The following is a 20,568-nucleotide window of genomic DNA, read 5'->3' on the forward strand; positions in this document are numbered from 1 at the left end:
CTGGAGAGCAGCTTTACCAGTGCACTGGTGTAGGTGGGATCAGAGGTGTCATCCTCCAGAAAACGTGAGAGGCCGAAGTCAGACACTTTGCAGACCAGGTTGCTGTTCACCAGGATGTTGCGGGCAGCCAGGTCCCGGTGCACGTAGTTCATATCAGCCAGGTACTTCATGCCTGCTGCGATGCCCCGCAACATGCCCACCAGTTGGATCACTGTGAACTGCCCATCATTTTGCTTAGGGGAAGAGAGGGAAAGAGTCCACATGAGAGGAGCAAATTCATAGCCAACCGTGTCCCAGCAAACAGCCAGTAGCCTCTTTCTATGCTGCAGTTCAAGATACAGCCATGCCACAAGTACGTAAGTTCCCTCTCAAAGCAAGAGGGCAGAGAGTGGAGAGCTCACAGGGGCTGGAAGTCACCCGCACACACCCTGTGGGCATCATCACTATGACGGCTGCTGTCATCCAAAGGTGGCAGATCTGCCACATCTTGCACAGGAGGGCTCAGAAGGGGCAATCTATTCCCATTAAGCAGGTTATCTCCCTTCAACACAGTGAATGATCCATTTCCCACTCAGACCTATAAATACTTAGACAGAGCAGCTGGAGGGGAAGGCCTACTCCGTTAAAGCTACATCAGACTGTCCCTCCATGTCCATAGAGGCAGAGTTTGTACATGCATCTGTGAGCATGGGTACAGGTAGTCACAGCCTTTTGCTAGTACGAATGGACAGACATACATAACAGATGACAGCCTTGGTGCCACCTCCACCTCTGTTCCTGAGACACAGACCTCTGGACTATGCAGCAGCTGCCCCAGTGGCAGGGGATGCTGGGCAGTAAAGGGCACTGTTACACTGGCACAGGGAAGGAAGCCTTCCCCTCCAGTCCTCCTCTGGACCAACACAATCTCTGGAGCTGCATGCTCCTGTGATCTCATACCCGCAAGAAGGAGTCCAGTGAGCCATTCTCCATGAACTCAGTAATGATCATGACTGGTGAACTCTTAGTCACCACCCCTTCCAGATGGATGACGTTGGGGTGGTCAAACTGCCCCATGATGCTGGCTTCACTCAAGAAGTCCCGTCTCTGCTTCTCCGTGTAACCAGACTTCAAGGTCTTGATGGCCACAAAGATCTCTCTTTTGCCAGGAAGCTTAAGATGACCACTGCACACCTCACCAAACTCCCCTGTGAACAGAGAGAAACAGGTAGGGCTTGTCAGCCTCCCAGTCCTCTGCCTTCCTCCCCAAGGGATCCTACTCCCATGGGCTCCAGCCATGCCTGCCCTGCATGCCCATGAGCTGACCACCCACCATTTGATCTGTGCTTCCTCCCTCATTCCACACCAGAGAACCCCTTCAGGTGGACTCATCATTGGTGAGGAGCACTGGATGTGGAACTATATGCACATGGGAACTCCTTGTCTCCAGCATTGGATGTACTTGTCCCTCCAGCACTGGACCACCTTGCTCCTTCTAGTCCAAGCGGGGGCTAAGTCTAAGACCTTACTGACACTAGTCTTCCCAGTACATGTAAGGCTAAATCCTCACTAAGGCCTGAGACCACAAAGGAGACTCTGCTTATGAAGGCCAGACAGACATTCACAGTTCACCTACCTGCCCCAATCACCTGCTCGATTTTGACACAAGAGATATCGATTTCTTTTGCAAATTCCCTGACAGCTTCATTGGGATCTTCGTAGGTGAACGGATCAATATAAATCTTCATCCCTGGAGTCACTGCATAAAGGTGAGGGAGAGAGTCAGACAGACAGATGCAAATGGCATGACTGATGGTTGGCAGCAAGGAAAAGAGAAACCTATTTTTGTGAGGGTCTTTTTTACCTCAACAAGTTGCATAATCAAGGACATGAAGCGGACACAGCAAAGCAGTTTGAGAAACAGCAAGCAGAACCATGTTTGCACAGGACTAATAAAGCTGGATTCTAATGAATATTCACCCATAAGTCATTGTTGGGTCAGTGGAGGGCTGTATCATTAGCTAGGACTGCCAACTATGACCACAGAGAACCACACATCCTCTGCAGCAGGATTCGGCTTTAGTACATCCAGGGGAAAAGCAAGAGAAGCATTTGCTCTTGGGAGATGGTGCACAGGCACATCAATGTCACACCACACTCGTCATCCTGTAACGCTGCAAGAGGACCATTTGTAGAGACAGCAGCTCTGCCCCTCTGGCCTTCTCTGCATGCTCCTTCCATCTCAGCAAACCATCCCATCAGAGGCATGGGAAAGTGGAGCGGGAGACCTGGGCTCAGCACTCAAGATAGGAGATGGCGAGGGTCTGCCTTGGGACATAAACTGAGGCACACGCTGCTGTTGGTTTTCTACATGGAGATCTATAGGGGAGGCAGCTCCAGGTGCTTGGAACTACTGACACAGCCACCAAGCCAGGTTCACTCCTCCATGGGAGTGTCTGTGACCCTTCCAGGGGCAGTGCAAGCAGGATGGAGAGTCCAGGCCCCTGTTCTCCTGACAGGTAACCCTGCCTGAGGCTGGTTTCCCTCTTGATAGCCTCAAGACAGGCAAGATAAGCTGTAGGGGACACAGGAAATTGCAAAAGCCAAGCTCTTCCTCCTAAGCAGACCAGAAGACACAATAAGTTTATGTGAAAGGCAACAGCCATGGGACACGGTGAGGTTGGACTGCTGATGCCACACTGCACGCTAGCTACACTGTGGTACAGCTCTTACCTGCAGTCCTGCAGTTCTCCCCTTTCTATACTGATTTTGTTGGCCGCTGGCTTGCCCCAAAATTGGAGACCAGAGCTCACAGTTCACTGAATAAGGAGCCCAACACAGAACCAGAGGCACATCTCCCAGCTCCACACGTAGGATGCTGGTAGGATTCAGGGGAGTTGCTGCAACACTTACAGGGCTTACAGGCTCCCCGTGCCTTGGCAATTTGCTAACCATAAGCTGTAGCCTCTCCACAGCAATCACTGTGGGGGAGCTGAGCAGGGACTGTGCTTTGGACTGGCGTCCTGAGTGACGATGTGGCTAAAAGGCACCCCAGGCCCGTTATCAGTTCATCTGTGTCTGGTGGCATTGAGCCCATTCCAACAGTCATGAAGGCACAGCCATGCATGCCATCCCAGCCTGAAGCTGTCATGTTACGCACCAGACCCTGGGAGAAAGTGTGAATGTGTGTTTACACTTGCAGCACGGACTGACAAACAACTGAGAGTTGCATTTACATAATCTTTCTTGAAGAGTGTCATTTTTCCTGGTAAGTTATAGCACTACAGCCAGCACACTGCTGCTCTGTCACAGAGCTGCAGTTCAGTGCTCTGCCTTTTGGGAAATGTTTCCCAGGTAAATGCAGAAGCAACAATGAGTCCTGTGCTGAAACACTGCTAATGTTTTTCATTCTCTGAACAAGGCCTAGGTCTGTACAGGAACAAGGTATAAAAAGGACAACAATCCTGAGGCTGCAACTATAACATGAGGTAAGTAACAACTGAGATCGGAACAAAGCAGGATTATAGCGACAGGTCTCTAGTGAGGGAGGAACAAGGCATTTCAGAGGGCACACAGACAGGGATTAACAAGGGGAAGGAGGATGCACTGGGGTAAGGCAGGGTGTGCAGCAAGGTTGACAGCAGGAATGCTGGATGTCTTTGAGTACCTTGCAGTACACAGGGATGCTGGAAGAGGGAGGCTGCAAGACAGGGCAGGTTATGTATTGTATTATATACCTACATATATATATACACCTATATCTCATATCTACTACGATTCTGGGAGGAGTGGGATGGGCTTAGCAAAGGCACCACGAGGTATGTGGGTTCCTGCAGCAGGACAGCACTCTGCAGGCAGTGGGTAGCTTGGGAAAGCGGTCTCACTGCTGCCCACAAAGGGCTGGGCAAAGCTCAGAAGTCAGAGTAGCAAGACAAGGTGTGGCGGCAGGGCCCGCACTGCAGAAGAGGGTGAGGCTTCAGGGGTGTGCGTTGGATGTCACAGGGGTTTGTAGAGCATGCACAGGTGTTCACTGCACAGCTGGCGCCTGACAGCACACAGGTCTGGAGAGCACGGACTCTACGAGGCAGGGCAGGGATCTAGACCACAGGGGACCAGTAGGGGATCTAGACAGCACAGAGGTCCTCCTGTCTACGCATGCATGTGCCTGCCTGGCCAGGTGGCCTGAGCCCTCCCCACACGCCACAATGAATGAGTGAACAGGAACACAAACCGAAGAGAGAGCGGACCCCCAGACCTGGCAGGGGGCTGCGGTACGTACTGTGGCCACTGGTATAGTGCTGCAGCTTGTCAGTGTACTCAGAGTCAGCACGCTCAAAGCCCCGTCTTCTGGAAAGAAAGGAAGTCCTGAGCACCAGCACGGGTCCATTGGGGCTGAGATGCACTGCAGGGCCATCTCTTTCCCCCTTCACCTTCCCGTCCCCATCTCCCCACCCCTACCCCTGCCACTTGCTGTCCCTAGTCACCACCCACTTGCATATCCCCAGTCCCGGGTCATGTACTCACTGACCTACCTGTTGCACACAATAATGATGATGACTACAGCAATGAGGAATACCAGTCCTGCCGCAGAGGAGCCAATGATGAGTGGCAGTTTCTCCTGGACACTTGTCTGGTACTCAGCTGGCACGCAAGGAAGAGCGAACAGGTTACTGTGGCACAGGATGGGTCTACACTAACGAGCTTATCAAGGTCAGAGCATGGTCCTGAGCACTGCCCACATTTTCATGGCTATTGCTAATGGGCTTCCTGGCATGGTTTTGGTCTGAGACAGCTAGTGGTGTCCCAGGCATGGCTCAGGTTGGCTATAACAGGGGATGTGCCCCAGTGGGAATATTGGGTGGAACTATCCCTTTTGCGTGGAAAGTTTAGTCCCATGGATGCATGCTATGCCTTGCTCCTTGGCCTCAGGGCGAGAAAACTGGCTTGACCTGTTTTATTTGGCAGCACAAATTTAGAAAATAAAGACCCAGGCCTGCATTTGTCATCAACAGCTATGCACATGAAAATCATAAATTTTGTTTCCTCTAAATCCAACTGAGTGGACATGTCCCCACGCCAGAAAAGTTTGGCCTAGGTTAAGTGATTCCCTGCATGGACCACCAAGTACCCACGGCTGTCTCTAGATCTTGCCAAGTTGAATAAACGCATGTGACTTGTCAATGCACCCTTGAAGGGACCAAGAGCAAGGGGACCATCACTGTTGCCAGAGCATCTCCATCTTGTTCAAGTCTCTCTAGACCCTATGTCACCTTTATGCACAGGCATCTGAAGACTCACCTTCAGTCATGGTCTGGAAATACATCTTGCCACTATACCGGCCATACCCGGCCACGGTACGTGCCCGCACCTGGAAGACGTAGATGGTGCCAGCTTTGAGGTTTTGCACTTCCACAGTGTTGGTGGGGCTCTTCACTGTTGTTGAATTTAACTCACTCAGATCCTGCCAAGAAAACACAAATCTGTCAGAAAAGTAAGTCCAGAATCAGGCACTGCATTTCTAGAAGGAACAGGCACAGGAGACACAGATAGCATGGGTGGAGAGAGCACCATGGGGAGACCATGGGCCTGAACAAACAGTTCATTCCTCCAAGTGTGCCTCCCTGTAAGGAGACACAGAAACAGGAATGTGAGTATGGGCTACCCACCACCTCTTAGGAAAGGCTCTGATGAACGTGCTAGCTAGAAAACTCAGGTCGCTTCTCCAAGCCTTGAACTCAACGGGGATGGGAACTGCGTCCCTCTTCTGTGCCCACTTTCTCTTAGCACTGTCCTCCTTCCTCACCCCCTCCTCCTGTGCCTGATTCAGCCTCAGAACCCTCTCCATTTGCTCTTCCCCACCTCCCTTTGCCTGTCCTCGAGGTAAAACCCACCTGAACATAGGGTTTTGAACCCTGGGAGAAGCACTGCTACCATATTCTTGCCCAGGGCCTGCTTTACCAGGGACCATGGCTAGGTTTTCAAAGCTGAGGAACCAAAGAGCATATTTAAAAGCAATAATGAGACTACTTCCAAATTTTTGTCCCACCCTTTGTCTGCAGTTTTTCTAGCTGATGAGTTGAGCAGTCATATCATAGCAGTATAGACGGCATTGCATTTGTGTAGGTGATAGATTCATCACTGCCTTTAGTAATTATGCCCTTAGCTGAGCATCCAGAAGCACTACTGGATGGGCAGGATCTCCTTGGGCTAGCCACTATACGAGAGAACAGACAGCTCCTGTCCCCACCAGGGAACATGGAGAAACAGGTCAACAGAGGAGGATGAAAGAGGGTACTGAATGTTGTCAGGGCAAGGTGGCCAGATGTCTGGCAGCCATGAAGTCCTGAAAGTCAGTGCAAAGCAACAATATATGGAAACAGCACGATGTTTCTGGAAAACAGAAGTCTTAGGCAAGTGAAGGTGTGAGTATGAGCCCCTATAAAAGGAGGTGCAGGCACAGATTCTTGAATCAAATGTCTGTTGCTACGTTGAAAGTGCTCATCCTTTCTGGTAACACCTCTGATCCGGCAGGTCAGGCTGCTTTGGCAGGATCACTGGCTGAAACAAATCAGCAGCTGACATCAAAATCTGAGCTGGCAAGTTTACAAGCAAGTCCTGAGATCTGTTAACTTCAACAGTGATTGCAAAGGACTTGGCAAGCCCAAGAACTCCCGCCCCACGCACCCTCACCAGCAAGATGAGATAATCTCACGAGAAGTACACAGGGACTGGCAGAAGAAGAGGTGAGACACATAGTTTGTGCAATTCCATCAAGTGGGGCTGAGGGTGTGATCAAGGGACTAGCCTTTTGTCTCAGCTGTGAAACTCCACTGGGGGGCATGGAGGGACTTCTTCTTGTCCCATGCTACCATGAGATCAGAGTGAAATTCCCAGTAAGGAGCAAAGCATCTACTCCTCCTCACCAGCTTCTTCTGCAGTGCACTCCTGAAGGACAGAAGGTATCAGAGAAGCAATCAGGCAGAAGGTTCCATCTTGTGATGAACAAGGGTTTCCTCACACAAAGGTGCAAGTTATGAAAGCTGTTGCTCTCTTGTGCTGCTTTGGCTGCCTGCAGGCAGCAGTGAAGCAGAAATCAATGGAGAGTATTGCACTCAACTTTGCACACCCTTTACCTAGCAGGAGCTGTGTCCTCAGCCTCCTCAGCTTCATGACCAGGATGAGAGGTTGTCTTGCCCATCAATAAATGGTAGAGTTTACCCTTGAGGACTGCTGGTCTCCTGTCTCTTCCACTCTCCACACTGCTAGCCATCTGGTGACTTTGCTTTCATGTTCATTCACTTCTGAGAACAGCACTCAGAGGATCTTCTACACAGCCAGGAGCTGTGGTACCAGCTACATTAGAGGCCGACAAAGGACAGTCATTCACTATGGGGCTCCATACAGCAGACCATGTTGAACTAACGTTCTCCTCATGTTCCTGAGAGAGCCTGGTGCTTTCTCAATTACTTATTGTGTTGGAGCAGAATTGCAAGCGCACTGGCATTTGCAAGATGGATTATAGTCATGACCTGGGTTTGTGCAGGCTATTTGCCTCACAGCTGCAATCCAGCTGAAAGACAACATTCACGGAGTTAATTTCTTCTTGTATTAAGCTTTTGATTGAGCAGTGCTCTGGTGTGGATGGCTGGTAAGAAAGTGGTCTGGCAGGAATGTGTTTCTCCAAGTGTGCAGTCAAACTCAGAGGCTTGGAAATGCCATCATTCTGCAGGGTAATGCAGAGCAGCTCTGCAAATGCCTGAGACACCTCCACTATTAACAACATTCAGGAACACATTTCTCTTCTAAAAACTACATCAGTTTTATCCATCTGAACCTGGCGCTGAAGGTGCTCAGGTATCACTGGGGTATTTGAGAATTAGACTAATGACAACAAAAAGCTCAAGTACAGGTACACAGACAAGAAAGATCAAGAAAATATGAGCACACAGAAAACTGATTGCCTGGTTTGTCTGATCAGGTCTCAGAACTCTCTTGGATGTTTCCCAGGCAGGCTAGGAGAGAAATAGGTCAGGAAATGTTGACAGTTTTAGTGCTCAAGGGCTTGGATGAATCCTCCCAGGACCTTGGATGGCACTAACAATACAGTTGTTTTAAAATCATTTGTTCAGCTGTTTGAGGGAATTTCATCCCTGCCCCTGCAGGACTTTAAATTGAATGCAATGGACATGCTTGCAAGATGGTTTATAGCCTGGGAAATGGATGTCTGTCTATCTGAGGAAGGTGTGCATTCATAATTGTGCTCTTCTTTACTCCCAGATGGCAAGGAAAGAGCATTTACACCTCTCCACCCTCCCTTACCAAACCTATTCTTCCCCCCTGGCATATTGCTCAGCCATCACCTCTCCAAGCAACCTGTGCATTCACTTCAAACACTTCTCCCCTTTCACCCCTCTGGTCTTCTCCAGCAGGTCCAGGGCATCCCAGGTGACTTAAAGTCCAAGTCCAAGCAGTTATTTTTTGCAGAGGTTCGTGTTGTTTGTGTTGGGTTTTTTTCCTGCTGATTTCAGTTTGTGTTTGGAAATCCTAACTCAAAATAACCCACTCCTTATTTCCTCATAAGTTTGATTTTGAATCCTCATCTGGTTCCCCTTCCCATGAGCCAAATTTAAGCTGAAATCAAAATCTGATCAACAAAGAAAGAAACATGGATAACCTATGAAAAACCTGAAGCATTTGCAAAAATTGTTTCTAAAAAGTCATATTTTATCAGCCAAAAAAAAAAAAAGCCAAAGAAAAATGTCAACTGACTTAATTTGGCAGACAGCTCCTCTGTGCATCTGCACAGCAGCAATCTGCTGTGGTTCCTGAAGCAAACAGAGCCACACGTACAAAGTCAGTCCAAGGCAGTGTGCCAAATCATCACACACCCAAATTTCAGCCCCCATGGGACTAAGTGCATTAGGAGGGATGCTCAGGATGTGGTAAGAGGATCCTGTCAGCCACTCTGGGGATGGATTTGTGGGGTCCACAGAACCCAGACTCTCATGGGGAACACCACTTGTGAGGAGCTCTCAAAAGCATTTGGTCTTCCAGCCAAGCATCTGATCAAGTGCAGTGTGGCAAGTGTCTGTATGCCTCTCACAAAAAACCTGAACCCCAGACAGCAGCAGTGTGGATCCCAGGCAGGGACCGGGCTCCCTGGCAAGGTGTCCACATAATCTTCTTATTTCATAGTTTTCCCCAGTAGCATGGGTTTGGGCAGCATGGGGGCAGGGGAAAGGGGCGTCCCAGCTTTTGATCCATCCTGGGGACATGTGAGAAACATTAGGCAGCAGCTTTGGCCCCAGGCTCAAGGATGCTGTTGTCCAACACTGCAGGCTGGAGACCAGGGAAGTCCTCTGAGCCAGCCCAGGAGCAGTGCTTCCAGCTGTCCTGGTACAAGCCCTGGTGACATCCAGTTCTGGGGATGCTGGACTCCTGCCAGAAGCTCCTGGGCACAACGAAAGCTACAGCCAGCTCTACTCCCACCTCCACATCCACCATCAGCTACCACAGGTAACTCATCCCCTCACCCTTCAGCCCCCGAGCCAAGTCACAGAATCATAGAAACACAGAATGCATAGGGCTGGAAGAGACCCCCAAAGGTCATCTAGTCCAACCTCCCTGCAGTGATCACCGACATCTTTAGCTAGATCAGGTTGCCCAGAGCCCCATCAAGCCTGATCTTGAATGTCTCCAGGGATGGGGCCTGCACCACCTCTCTGGGCAAACTGTTCCAGTGCTTTACCACCCTTATGGTAAAGAACTTCTTCCTAATATCCAATCTAAATCTACCTGTTTCTAGTGTAAAACCACTGCCCCTCGTCCTATCACTACGTGCCCTTGTAAACAGTCCCTCCCCAGCTTGCCTGTAGGCCCCCCTCAGGCACTGGAAGGCTGCTGTAAGGTCTCCCTGGAGTCTTCTCTTCTCCAGGCTGAATAACCCCAACTCTCTCAGCCAGTCCTCACAGGGGAGGTGCTCCAGCCCCCTGAGCATCTTTGTGACCCTCTTCTGGGCCCGCTTGAGCAGCTCCATGTCTGTCTTGTTGTGGGGGCCCCAGAGCTGAACACAGCACTGCAGGTGGGGTCTCACCAGAGCAGAGTAGAGAGGCAGAATCACCTCTCTTGATCTGCTGGCCATGCTTCTCTTCACACATCCCAGGATGTGATCGGTCTTCTGGGCTGTGAGCACGCTTTGTTGGCTCATACCCAGCTTTTCATCCATCAGTACCCCCAAGTCCTTCTTGGCAGGGCTGCTCTCTATCACATCATCCTCCAGCCTGTATTGACTACGAGGATTAAACTGGCCCAGGTGCAGGACCTTGCACTTGGCCTTGTTGAACCTCATGAGATTCACATGGGCCCACCTCTCCAGCTTGTCCATGTCCCTTTGGATGGCATCCCATCCCTCAGGCATGTCGACTGCGCCACTCAGCTTGGTGTCATCTGCAGACTTGCTGAGAGTGCACTCGATCCCACTGTCTAGATTATTGATGAAGATGCACTGGTCCCAGCACTGCTCCCAGCACAAAGCCTGAGGGACACCACTCATCCTCCCATCTCCAACTGGACATCGAGCCATTGGCCACTGCCCTCTGGATGCGACCATCCAGCCAATTCCTTATCCACCAAACAGTCCACCCATCAAATCCATATCTCTCCAATTTAGAGAGAAGGATGTTGTGGGGGACTGTGTCAAAGGCCTTACAGAAGTCCAGATAGACAACATCCATAGCTCGTCCCTTGTCCACTGATGTAGTCACGTGCATACCCTAAGCCCTATCATTTTGTATAACAAGGACAGCTAATTATTCTTTGCAGTGCTTGACACTGCAATGTGTCTCCAGCTCCCACATTCTAGGATTATTTTGGCAACTTTGCAGAAAAACTGCTACGTCCTTTCAAATTGAAGACAACACTCACTTTTTTAATAAGACAAATATTGGCAGATGCCTCTTGGAGGTAAAAAAATACATTAAGGAGGGGACCATAGAGAGCAAACACTCGTTCAGTGTTTGCATAACAATCTGCACTGATTTGCTCCAGCTACATGTGAAAGAAAATCATAATGTTGCCTCTGCGCAGACATTTTTAATAGCACTTAATAATAGCAATGTTATAAATAATCTGTGAAATGGCAATAAAAATATACCTTTGTATCAGGTATTGTGAACAGCTCTTTTCTGTTAATGCTAAAACATCTATTCCAAATTTTTTTTAACTGAATTTATGTCTTCATCTAGAATAGAATCAATTCAAAATTAAGAGACAAAACACTTTTTATACAAGATGCATATACTGCTATTCTTATATTTGAACTGTTTTCATACTAATACAATATAATTTTCTACTGGGGGAAAAAAATCCACTGGAAACAACTTAACTAGCTCCAGAGATATTTTCTGAGCATTCAGAAGCACATAGGACAGTTTGTAATGAAACATTTTGGAAGAAAATCACCTCTGTACAGACCTGCAGTTGAGTGAGAACACACCTGGGATGTGTCACACACCTCATCCAAATTGCAGTATTGATGGGAAGCAGGGAAAGTGCACGGCATATCCAAAGCTGTGCGTTTTGGGACTGTTCCAAGGATCAAGCTTTCAATTGCAAAAGTCAGCACTGCAATGGCTAGACTAACATGAGATTCAGCTCTGCCAAGCAGTCAGAGACAGATGTAGTGCCGTTGCATTGCTGAAAATGCAGAGGGCTCTGGACTGACCCAATGAAGCATATGAAGACCTTGGCTGTCGATGACTAGTGATGCACCAGTGTGCAACCGGGACTTTGGAGTAAGGGCAAACACACACAGAGGATCTTAGGGAGACAAACCTGCTGCCATTGGCCAGGCCCTGCCTATAGTCTTGGTTATCCCACTTCTTTTTAACCTGTTTTCCAAATCCTCTGAGGTTGGCTTCCTGTGGGAGTAAGCTTTGATTCAGTGACCCCTTTCTTAGAATGACATACATCTTGGTTGGGGAGGAGGTAAAGCTACACCTTTCTTCTTCAATCAAAGAACCAGCAAAAAAATATACCAAGAGGTTCAAATGATTCTGCCCCTCTACTCTGCTCTGGTGAGACCCCACCTGCAGTGCTGTGTCCAGCTCTGGAGTCCCCAACAGAAGAAGGACATGTTGTTCAGCCTGAAGAAGAGAAGGCTCCAGGGAGACTTTATTGCAGCCTTTCAACACTTAAAGGGGGCTTACAGGAAGGGTGGGGACAGAATTTTTAGCAGAGCCTATAGTGATAGGACAAGGGGTAACGGTTTTAAACTGAAGGAGGGCAGATTCAGACTAGATATAAGGAAGAAACTTTTTACAATGAGGGTGGTGAAATACTGGCACAGGCTGGCCAGAGAGGCTGTGGATGCCCCATGCCTGGAAACATTCAAGGTCAGGTTGGACGGGGCTCTGAGCAACCTGATCTAGTTGAAGATGTCCCTGCTCATTGCAGGGGGTTGGACTAGATTATCTTTAAAGGTCCTTTCCGACCCAAACCACTCTATGATTCTATGAAATACCAGGACAGACAGTGCCTCAGCACCAACATGTGAGGCTGCTTGCGTCATCCTCTCTGGCAGGGCTAGTGCTCCACCTGAGAGCAGGCTGCCATGAAAATCATTGCCTAAGCATGGCTTGGGCCACTTGTGCCCATGATCAGGGACGTGCTGTGCTCCAAGCTCTGACAACCGGGCAAGAAGACACTCACCATGCAGTTGGCTGCGAAGACTGGCCACAAGCAGCAGCTTCCCCTTTAGACAAAAACTCCCTTTACTTACAGCCTCCCCCAGAAAACAGAGGGGAGGTGGAAGAAATAAAGATGGGGAGACAGATTAAGAGAAAGTAAGAGGAAGAGAATGAACTCCCTGAGATCTTCTATCTCTATGTTGAGGGTCCCTGGGGAAAGGACCCCTCTTGCTTTCCAGATCTCTCTTGTTACCTACTCATCCATCTTGCCACGTATTCTGGGATCATTTCCAAGGGTCAAATAAATGGCTCTGATTTATGCAATATAGGTCAGAACCTATTTAACGGCTTACAAAGAAGCTCCCCCCCCCTCCCATTCTCCCTCTGGCTCTTGGTGATGAGAAAATAGGTCACAGGCAGGCAGTGGGGGGGATTAATAATTTTTACCAGCAACTGCTGGGAAAAATATTTTCAATTCCATTCAATCATAAAGTTTTTAATTAGTTAGTTTGCAATTTTTAATGTATAGTTTATAAGCTCTTGTGTAAGAGGGAAGATTCCTGGAAGGAGAAATCTCCTGCTCCCCACCTCCCCTGGGTAGCACAGAGGAAGTTCACCAGCCAGGCAGAGCTTGGCAGGTCCTGGGACCAATATCAACATGGTCTTCAGGTCTCTCAGCAGCCACATAACTACAGCCCCATGGGATGGACAACCTGGCACTGCTCTGGCTTGCAGTCCCTCTGCTCACCTGGGCAGGGTGGAGACGGAAGGGATGTGTTCCTCAGGGACAAAAGAGCCAGATCTGCAGGACCCTTTCGCATCAGCCTCCCAACTCCAAATTGCAGTATGTACCCTCCATGGGAGTATGGGACAGCTTCTCCCTGGTACAACACCCAGGTTCAGGCTGCTGCACACAGATGCCAAACTCACCTTTGGTGTAAATGCACTGATGGAGACCATTACACAAAATCTGAAACACCAGACGCTCAGCTAGTATAGTCCTGCCTAGGACTAGATGCTCCCTACCATCCCCATTCCCCACTAATGCCCCAGTAAGGAAAAGGGAAAAATTTGCCCCTGGCTACCCCGCCCTCCCTGCAATGGGTCCATCTGCCGCAAGTGCTGGAGAGGTGAAGGAAGAAGCTCCTTCTGAAAGACAAGCAGATTTTCCGCACTTGCAGTGTTTATGTAGGATCACTGGAACCACCACTGGACTCCAAAGGGTTGACAGTCACGATCACCCACATGGCCAACTGCAGCAGGAGAAGTAACCTCTTGATCAACCAACTACTGTAGCTGGTGTTATGCCCTTACACAAAGATTTGCACCACCTCCTCTCCCAAAAACCTGTGGCTGAACCCTGCCAAGGTCCCACAGTACCTTCTCATAATATTGCAGCTCATAATCCAGGATGACTCCGTTGGGTTGGTCAGGCTGAGACCATGAGAGGGTAATGCTGTCCACGGTGCGACTGACCTGGTGCATGATGGACACAGCTGAAGGAGCTGGAAGAGAGAGCGAGAAAGAGGCCTCAGTCAGATGCCTGCACAGGCAGGACCCGCATCCCCTGGCTGGAGGCTACTGAATTTGCTTCCACCAGTGGCAGGGCTGTCCAGGGGTGAGGAGATCCTGGCTTTTGCTGTTTGTAGGGAGCAGTTTGGGGAGAACAAAATGTTTCCGCTGCTCATGAACAGTTTTTAGAAACGATGTAGGGCAGTGTCTTGGGCAGGAAAACAGATCATTCCCAAGCAAAATGAGCCCAGGGTTGGAGCAAACACAGCCTTGTTCCCCTGGAAAAAGCACTACTAGCCCAGCAACATGCAATCCTCCCTGCTTGCCATGGGGAAGTAGGGGGTTTTGTACTTTGACATTTGCATAGAGAAGCTTTGTCAGCCACAGGCAGATGCAGGAAGCAAGTAGCTCCTCTCTGCCTTGGTGTGCTGGGTCTGCAAGTTGCACATGCCAATCAAGGGAGGTGCATACAGCAGCCTGAGCATGCAACACAAACCTGACCTGACATGCTGACAATGGTGAGTCGCCCGCCTCGTCAGAGTGCCCTGGAAATAGCACACCCACAGACGCCACTTGTCCCACTAAGCACAATGGGACCTTCCAGCAGCTTCTCAGACAACCCAGCCAGCTGTCCACCCCTTGCACTGCCCTGTGTTGCCTACGTGGCTTGACACATGGTCAGGTAGGAACAGTGCAGTCTCAGCTGGTGCCGCGTCGTGGGAAAACTGTCCTCCAGGGACCTGTGCTAACAAGTTCATGGGGCAGGGACCATGGCGTGGAGCTGCCACATACCTGGGAAACTCTCACCAGCTCTGATCCTGCTTGCTGTGGACTGGGGCAGGTGAGCAAGCAGCCTGGACTGCTTTTAATCCTGTTAACTCAAGTAATGATAGCAGAGATGCCGCACCGCCTACTCTTCACTGCATCTGAGACTGGTGACCCGAGTACGTGTCCTTGACCACCCTGCGCCCAGCCTGCTGATGGCACTGCCAACACAGCCTCTATGGATGTCAGTCCAGAGGCCATCCCAGACCTCACTCAGCGCCAGCCCCGCCTTGGAGCGTGCTGACTCCAGCACAGCACTAGCCCTGGCATGCCTGCCAGCGCAGACTCCCCGCTTCAGCAGCTTCAGGGCAGAGGGGAAGCCTCAGGGGTGAGAGACGACTGGAAAGTGGTAGCGAGAAAGCTTCCCCATCACTTGCATGCCAGGCCTGGTTACAAATGGATGCAGAAAGGCTTGCACTTAGAAGGGCTTTTACCAGGTCCAACCCTTTCAATATTTCATGGAAGAACAACTCATTTGACAGCTTGGAGGAGCAGCACACAAAGCAAAGCGCCTCTCACCCATCTCCAGTGTGGTTTCCCTTGGCATCATGAGCAGCGACAGAAACTGTGCCAGCTGAGGACTGCAGACACGGCAGTGGTAGGACTGCACTACTTGGACTAGCATGGCTGCAGCATGTTTTTACACATTGCTGTAATGAATTACAGCTGAGTAATTCCTCTCAAAGTATACCAGCAAAAGTCATTTTTCCAATCCACCACCTTTGCCTCTTCACGACTGTTTTTTTCTGGATTCAGAGCACTGTAGCTCCCAGGATGTTCAATGCCTGTGTGCCAAGGGGAGTAGGGGCTGGGTATGGTTAAAGCAAAATCTGACACCATGCTGCTGCACCATTTCCTTTCATCTCCCTGGTTTCCTCACTCTTTAAGGAAGGTGCAACGTGGGTCAGCGTCAGCAAAGTGTTGGTGATCTCTAGTTTTGTCCAGCATTTACTAAAAATGAACAAGGGCAGACAAGACAAAAAGATAATTTACAGAAAATGGATGAAAGGACAGGTAGACTGAGAAGAATACAAAGAAGTTGTCTGAGCAGCCAGGGATCAGGTAAGGAAAGCTAAAGCCCAAATAGAATTAAATATGGCCAGAGACATCAAGGGTAACAAGAAAAGCTTTTACAGGTATGCCAGTGATAAAAGTAAGACTAAGGAAGCTGTGGGCCCTCTCCAGAAGGAAACAGGAGAACTGGTCACGAGGGATATGGAGAAGGCTGAGGTTCTCAATGTCTTCTTTGCCTCAGTTTTCACCAGCAAGGGCTCTAGCCACACTGTCCAAGCTGCAGAAGCTAAAGGCAGGGACTGGGAGAAGAAAGATCCACTCACTGCAGGTGACGAGCAGGTTCGTGACTACCTAAAGAACCTGAAGGTTTACAAGTCCATGGGAACTGATGAGATCCATCCACAGGTCCTGAGAGAACTGGCAGATCAAGTTGCTAGGCCACTTCCCATCTTATTAAAAAATTCATGGCAGTCTGGTGAAGTGCCCACTGACTGGAGAAGGGAAAACAGCCTCATTTTCAAAAAGGGGAAAAAAGGAAGACCTGGTCAGTCTCACCTCTGTGCCTGGCAAGATCATGGAGCAGATCCTCCTGAAGGCTCTGTTATGGAACACAGAAAATGTGGAGGTGATTGGTGGCAACCAACATGGCTTCACCAAAGGAAAATCCTGCCTGACGAATCTGGTGGCCTTTTATGATGGAGTTACAGCATCAATTGACAAGGGAAGAGCAACCGATGTCATCTGTCTGGACTTGTGCAAAGTGTTCAACGCTGTCCCGCACGACGTCCTGGTCTCCAAATTGGAAAGACATGGATTTGATGGATGGACTACTCGGTGGATAAGAAATTGGCTGGAAGGTCGCACTCAAAAAGTTGTGATCAATGGCTTGATGTCTGAGTGGAGACCAGTGACAAGCGGTGTTCCTCAGGGACTGGTACTGGGACTGGTGCTATTTAACATCTTTGTCAGTGACATGGACAGTGCCATCACGTGCACCCTCAGCAAGTCTGTCGACAACACAAGTTGTGTGCTGAGGTTGACACTCTGGAGTGAAGGGAGGCCATCCAGAGGGACCTTGACAGGTTTGAGAGGTGGTCCCAGGCCAACCACATGAAGTTTAACAAGGCCAAGTGTGAGGTCCTGCACTTGGGTCAAGGCAATCCCAAGCACAGATACAGGCTGGGCAATGAGTGGATTGAGAGCAGTCCTGGGGAGAAGGACTTGGGGGTGCTGGTGGATGGCAGGATGAACATGAGCCAACAGTGTGCGCTTGCAGCCCACAATGCCAACTGTATCCTGGGCTGCATCAAGAGAACTGTGGCCAGCAGGTCGAGTGAGTTGATTCTCCCCCTCTACTCTGACCTCGTGAGACCCCACCTGGAATACTGCGTCCAGCTCTGGAGACCCCAACACAAGACAGGCATGGAGCTGTTGGAGTGAGTCCAGAGGAGGGCTACCAAGAGGGCTGGAACACCTTTCCTACGAGGATAGGCTGAGAGAGTTGAGCTTGTTCACCCTGGAAAAGAGAAGGCTCCAGTGAGACCTGAAGTACCTGAAGGGGGCCTACAAGAAGGCTGGGGAGGGACTTTTTACAACGGCATGTAGTGATAGGACGAGGGGTAATGGTTGGAAACTGGGAGAGGGCAGGTTTAGACTAGAAGAAGTTCTTCACCGTGAGGGTGATGAGACACTGCAACAGGTTGCCTAAGCAAGTTTTGGATGCTCCATCCTTGGAAGCTTTCAAGACCAAGCTGGATGAAGCCTTGAGCAACCTGGTCTAGTGGGAGGTGTCCCTGCCATGGCAGGTGGGTTGGAACTGGATGATCTTTGAGGTCCCTTCCAACCCAAACCATTCTATGATGATTCTATGAACTTACTTCACTGGAATTGTTCAAGGTCAGGTTTGAGCAACCTGATCCAGTGAAAGATGTCCCTGTCCACAGTAGGGGAGCTGGTCTTTAATAGTTGCTTTTGACCCAAACCATTCTATAATTCTAACGGATCCTGAGACCAAAGCCTCACCTCCTCCCAAACACCGATCCCTCCATCCATTTCTGACTAAGCTAAGCCCTGTTACCCACCAGTCTGAAACTGTATCATCTCAGACCTTCCCTTGCTCCATGGCACACAGCACTGCTTCCCTCCCACCTTAGTGTCCCAGTCCCACTGCTTCAGGGCCCATTTCTACAAACTCCTGGGACTAGTTTCTCACTCTCGTGTTAAGACAAAACACAAGTAACATTTCTGGAGCCTGTCAGCTCTTACCAGAGCTTGATGCTTCCTCATAGACACAGATTTCATAAGACACCTGCAATCTCCAAGACAAACATTTCTTTCTCTGTAGAGAAAGGCCTTGGAAGGAAGATATGACCAAGGTACAGATGGTCCTGCAGCAGGGATTGGGACTGGACAGCTCGTGATATCTCTTGAACATTTGAGCTGCACATGCTCTGATTCCACACTCATATAGGCTATTCCAGGACAGAGGCCGCATACACCCAGTCCCATCGCAAAACTGGGATGTGGCAACAGTCCCATGAAATAGATGCACGTTCAATGGGTGGCCTTGCAGCTGGAGAAGCTCCTCAGCTTTGTCTCCCTCTGAGTAGAAGTGAGGTCCCTGGGATGCTCTTCTCCCACTTCCATGCACTGCGTGCCAACCACAGAGTACATGGCTTCCGTAAGGCATCTCCTTCTTCTCTAGGCCATGCTGAGGAAGCTACAAAAGATAACAGCTAGAGCACTATGTGTGTGAATCATTTGTGACCAGGTATGGCCCAGGCAGCTGTGTACTTAGTGAACATGCCCTCATCTGGCTCAGAAAAAATAACCACATGGATGAGGTGGTTCTCATCTAACAAGCCTTAATGAGGCGTACACTGCATTTGGGGACAAGGCAGATGAGATGAATGACTTCAGCAGCCTCAGCGCTTTTCCTACACCTGGGGCAAAGGAGCGTCTCTGGATAGGCAGGAACCTCCACCATTATAACCTCCTCCAGTCTTGTTTAATATCTTTATCAATGACCTGGATGAGGGGATCGAGTGCACCCTCAGCACCCTCAGTGAGTATGCATATAACATGAAATTAAGCGGGAGTGTCGATCTGCTTGAGGGTAGAGAGGCTCTGCAGAGGGATCTGGACAGGCTGGATTGATGGGCTGAGGTCAACTGTATGAAGTTTAACAAGTCCAAGTGCTGGGTCCTGCACTTTGATCACAACAACCCCATGCAGTGCTACAGGCCTGGGGAAGTGTGGCTGGAAAGCTGCCTGGCAGAAAAGGACCTGAGGGTGCTGGTCAACAGCCGGGGGAACATGAGCCAGCAGTGTGCCCAGATGGGTAAGGAGGCCAACAGCATCCTGGCCTGTACCAGAAATAGTGTGGCCTGCAGGAGTAGGTGATCATGTCCCTGCACTCAGCACTGGTGAGACCACACCTTCAGTACTGTGTCCAGTTTTGGGTGCCACAGTAAAAGAAAGATGTTGAGGTGCTGGAGCAGGTCCAGAGAATGGCAACAAAGCTGGTGAGGGGTCTGCAAAAGATGTCTTATGAGGAGCAGCTGAGGGAACTGGGATTGTTTAGCCTAGTGAAGAGGAGGCTGAGAGGAGACCTTATTGCTCTCTACAGCTACCTAAAAGGAAGATGTAGTGAGGCTGGTGTTGGTCTCTTCTCCCAAGTAGCTAATGACGAGACAAGAGGTAATGGCCTCAAGTTGTGCCAGGGGAGATTTAGATTGGATACTAGGAAAAATTTCTTTACTGAAAGAGTGGTCAGACATTGGAAAAGGCTGACCAGGGATGTGGGGGAGTAACCATCCCTGTAGGTGTTCAAAACACGTATAGATGTAGTGCTTACGGACATGGTTTAGTGGTGGGCTTGGTAGTGTTAGGATAATGGTTGGACTTGATGATCTTAAAGGTCTTTTCCAACCAAAATTATTCTATGATTCTATGATTATGTCTTCTCAGTAACTGCTCTTGTTATCAGAGACACCAGAGAAATGCACAATAATAAAATCACAGGAAGATTTAGGTCAGAAGTGACCTTTGGAGGTTTCTAGTCCAACTGGCTTGCACAGTAATTTCAAAATCAGATCACTTTGCTCAGGACCGTGTCCAGTTGAGATCTGAATATGTCCAAGGAAGGGGATCCCACAGGCTCTCTAAGTATCAGTTCCCAGCTGCCTCGATCTTGTGGGGAAGAAGCTTTTCACAGAATCACAGAATGGTAGGAGTTGGAAGGGACCTGTGGAGATCATCTGGTCCAACTCCCCTGCCAAAGCAGGTTAGCCTCAAGCAGGTCACACAGGAATGCATCCAGACGGGTTTTGAATATCTCCAGAGAAGCAGACTCCACAACCTCCCTGGGCAGCCTGCTCCAGTGCTCTGTCACCCTCAGAGTAACGAAGTTCCTCTTCATCTTCAAGTAGAGCTTCCTGTGTTCCAGCTTGTGCCCATTGTCCCTTGTCCTGTCACTGGGCACCATTGCAAAGAGCCTGCCCTCATCCTCTTGACACCCGGCCTTTAGATATTTATAAGTGTTGATAAGGTC

General features: G+C 49.6%; 1 protein-coding gene across 7 annotated transcripts in view; it reads right to left on the reverse strand.

The window, feature by feature from the left end:
• Nucleotides 1-20,568, reverse strand: part of EPHB2 (EPH receptor B2) — a 136,082-nt gene that overhangs the window by 11,184 nt on the left and 104,330 nt on the right. Inside the window, exons 5-12 of one of the 7 annotated variants that reach the window (XM_086476312.1) lie at nucleotides 14,046-14,170; nucleotides 11,812-11,814; nucleotides 5,278-5,440; nucleotides 4,512-4,620; nucleotides 4,259-4,323; nucleotides 1,616-1,738; nucleotides 940-1,187; nucleotides 18-233 (exon numbers count right to left, since the gene is read on the reverse strand). In XM_086476312.1, coding sequence (XP_086332438.1) covers nucleotides 18-233; nucleotides 940-1,187; nucleotides 1,616-1,738; nucleotides 4,259-4,323; nucleotides 4,512-4,620; nucleotides 5,278-5,440; nucleotides 11,812-11,814; nucleotides 14,046-14,170 — 1,052 coding nt within the window. Of the gene's footprint in view, nucleotides 1-17; nucleotides 234-939; nucleotides 1,188-1,615; nucleotides 1,739-4,210; nucleotides 4,327-4,511; nucleotides 4,621-5,257; nucleotides 5,441-11,811; nucleotides 11,815-14,040; nucleotides 14,171-20,568 lie in introns of all 7 variants that reach the window. The other 6 variants (XM_086476309.1, XM_086476310.1, XM_086476307.1 and 3 more) reach the window with 6 other exon arrangements.

Source organism: Leptosomus discolor, chromosome 20 (assembly GCF_034619465.1).
Source record: "Leptosomus discolor isolate bLepDis1 chromosome 20, bLepDis1.hap2, whole genome shotgun sequence".
In the NCBI taxonomy this organism is placed as follows: Eukaryota; Metazoa; Chordata; class Aves; order Leptosomiformes; family Leptosomidae; genus Leptosomus; species Leptosomus discolor.